A 2,154-nucleotide genomic window follows, 5' to 3' on the forward strand; every position below is an offset into this window, starting at 1 on the left:
CAGGGGGGGATAGACCACCCTCACAGCCATAGCCCCCCCAAGGAGCTCCCCAGCCCTCCTGGGCTCTGCCCCGAGGCCACAACGAGCCACGAGGCCAGCGCTGAGGAGCAGCAGGCAAAGGACCAGCGCGGTCAGGAGGGTCTGTTTGCCCCCCAGGAGCCAATAGCTGTGAGCAGCCTCCTTAGTCCTGGCATTGACACAAGCCACCTTGGCCTGTGAGTCTACAAAGGCCACGTGGAGACAAGCCCAGTACTCCGTGTCCTGGTGGAGCCGCGTGATGTTGTAGGTGTGGGTCCCCATGGGGATCCGAGCCGCGTTGCTCGTGTCCACGTTGGAGCTAAGCAAGAAACTGGACCAGGTGAGGTTGGAGGAGATGGTGTTGAGGTGTGGCTTCCAAGCAACCAGGATATGGTAGGCCTGGACATCCACCACCACCAGCTCCAGGCTGTCCTCGCTGAGCGGGAAGGAGTGGTTGACCATCACGCGGATGCTCTTGGTGTCTGCCCCGAGGAGGTTGTGAGCCACACAGGTGTAGAGCCCAGCGTCCTGCACCGAGATCCCACGGATCTCCAGAGTCCCTTCCGAGTGCACCTTGAACCTCCCTCCGTCCACGTAGGGCATCAGCTTCACCCCCGACGGGCTCACCCAGTAGATCTCCGGGTCGGGCTCTGCCAGCGCTCGGCAGTGCAAGGACACGTCGTCCCCATCCTCTACCTCCAGCCGGGAGGGGAAGCTCTTGCTGGAGATGAGGGGCAGGCACTGGTCTGTCATCTCCCTGAAGGGAACGTCCCGAATGTGCCTCCTCTTGAGGTCGGGGGGCTCGGCACACAGCGTGGACTGCGGCTCCATCAGGCGGATGTGAGTGTCGGTGCTGTTGACCCAGCGGATGACGCAGTCGCAGCGGATGGGGTTGCTGTGGATACTGATCTCCTGCAGGTTGGGCAGCGACTCCACCGTCTGCTTATGCAAGGCACTTAGGGCGTTGTTGTTGAGCATGAGGGTCTCCAGCTGGGGCAGGTGGTGGAAGGCGTTGGGGTGGATGAAGGACAGTTTGGGGTTGTTGGTCACGTCTAGCTTGGTCAGCTCGGGGAGGTTGATCAAGGCGAACTGGTCGATGGACACCAGTTCCTCCATGTTGTTGAGCCCCAGCTCTTTGAGGTGCAGCATGTTGGTGAAGTCGCTTTGCTTGACCCTCTGCAAGGGGTTTTTGTTCAGATCCAGGAACTTGAGGCCGGGGACCTGCTGCAGGGCCCGTTTGGGGACATCTGCCAGCTTGTTGTCGTAGAAGGAGAGGCTCTCCAGGCTCCTCAGCCCTTCCAGGGCATAGTCGGAGATCTCCTTCAGGTTCATCCCCGCCAGGACCAAACTCCTCAGGTTCGACAGGGGCCTGAAGTTCATATCCAGGATGGCATCCACCCTGTTGCCTCCAATCATGAGGATCTCCAGGCTGGGCAGCATCTGGAACCAGCGGCTGTCGACCGTCCTCAGCAGGTTGGAGTTGAGGTGGAGGCGCAGGAGGCTGCCGAGGCCGGCGAAGGCGCGGGGGGAGATCCTGCGCAGCTGGTTGTGGTTCAGGTAGAGCTCCTGCAGGTTGCCCAGCCCGGGAAAGCTGCCATCAGGCAGCTCAGAGAGCTGGTTCTCCTCCAGGTGCAGGCTGAGCAGTTGGGGCATACTCCTCAGCCCCAGGTCCCAGACGTCGGAGAAGCTGTTCTGCGACAGATCCAGCTCCGATAGGTTCCGCAGATAGTCCAACTCGTTCTGCTCCAGCCTGGCGATGTTGTTGCTCTGCAGGAGGAGGGTCTGGGTGCCCTCAGGCAGGTCCTCGGGCACGGAGGAGATGAAGAGGTCATTGCAGTCCACCGTGGCTGCCTCGCGGTACACGGCACGGGGAGTGTACCACGGCCGGACCTGGCACACGCACTGGGGGGGACACTTCACCTTCCAGGGCACGATGGGGATGGCAGTGGCAGCCACCACGCAGAGCAGGAGGGAGCTGGGCTGGAGGAGGCTCATCTTGGGCTGGTGGCACCAGCTTGCTCCAGGCAGGAAAGGCTCACAGGGCACATCCAGAGCAGGGCAGGGGGTGACGGCTGCGTGGGCACAGCACCCGAGGGACAAGATGCTCCATGCAAACCCCTGGCACCATCAGCCCCA

At 62.1% G+C, this 2,154-nt stretch overlaps 1 protein-coding gene across 1 annotated transcript; it reads right to left on the reverse strand.

The window, feature by feature from the left end:
* Positions 1–9: 9 nt before the first annotated feature.
* On the reverse strand, positions 10–2,013 carry LRRN2 (leucine rich repeat neuronal 2; the record flags this gene model as incomplete). Its single annotated transcript, XM_009075700.1, has 1 exon — positions 10–2,013. A coding segment is annotated over exon 1 (2,004 nt), but the record flags the coding sequence as incomplete, so codon positions are not given.
* Between the last annotated feature and the right edge of the window lie 141 nt (positions 2,014–2,154).

This window comes from Acanthisitta chloris, unplaced genomic scaffold (genome assembly GCF_000695815.1).
Source record: "Acanthisitta chloris isolate BGI_N310 unplaced genomic scaffold, ASM69581v1 scaffold8825, whole genome shotgun sequence".
In the NCBI taxonomy this organism is placed as follows: Eukaryota; Metazoa; Chordata; class Aves; order Passeriformes; family Acanthisittidae; genus Acanthisitta; species Acanthisitta chloris.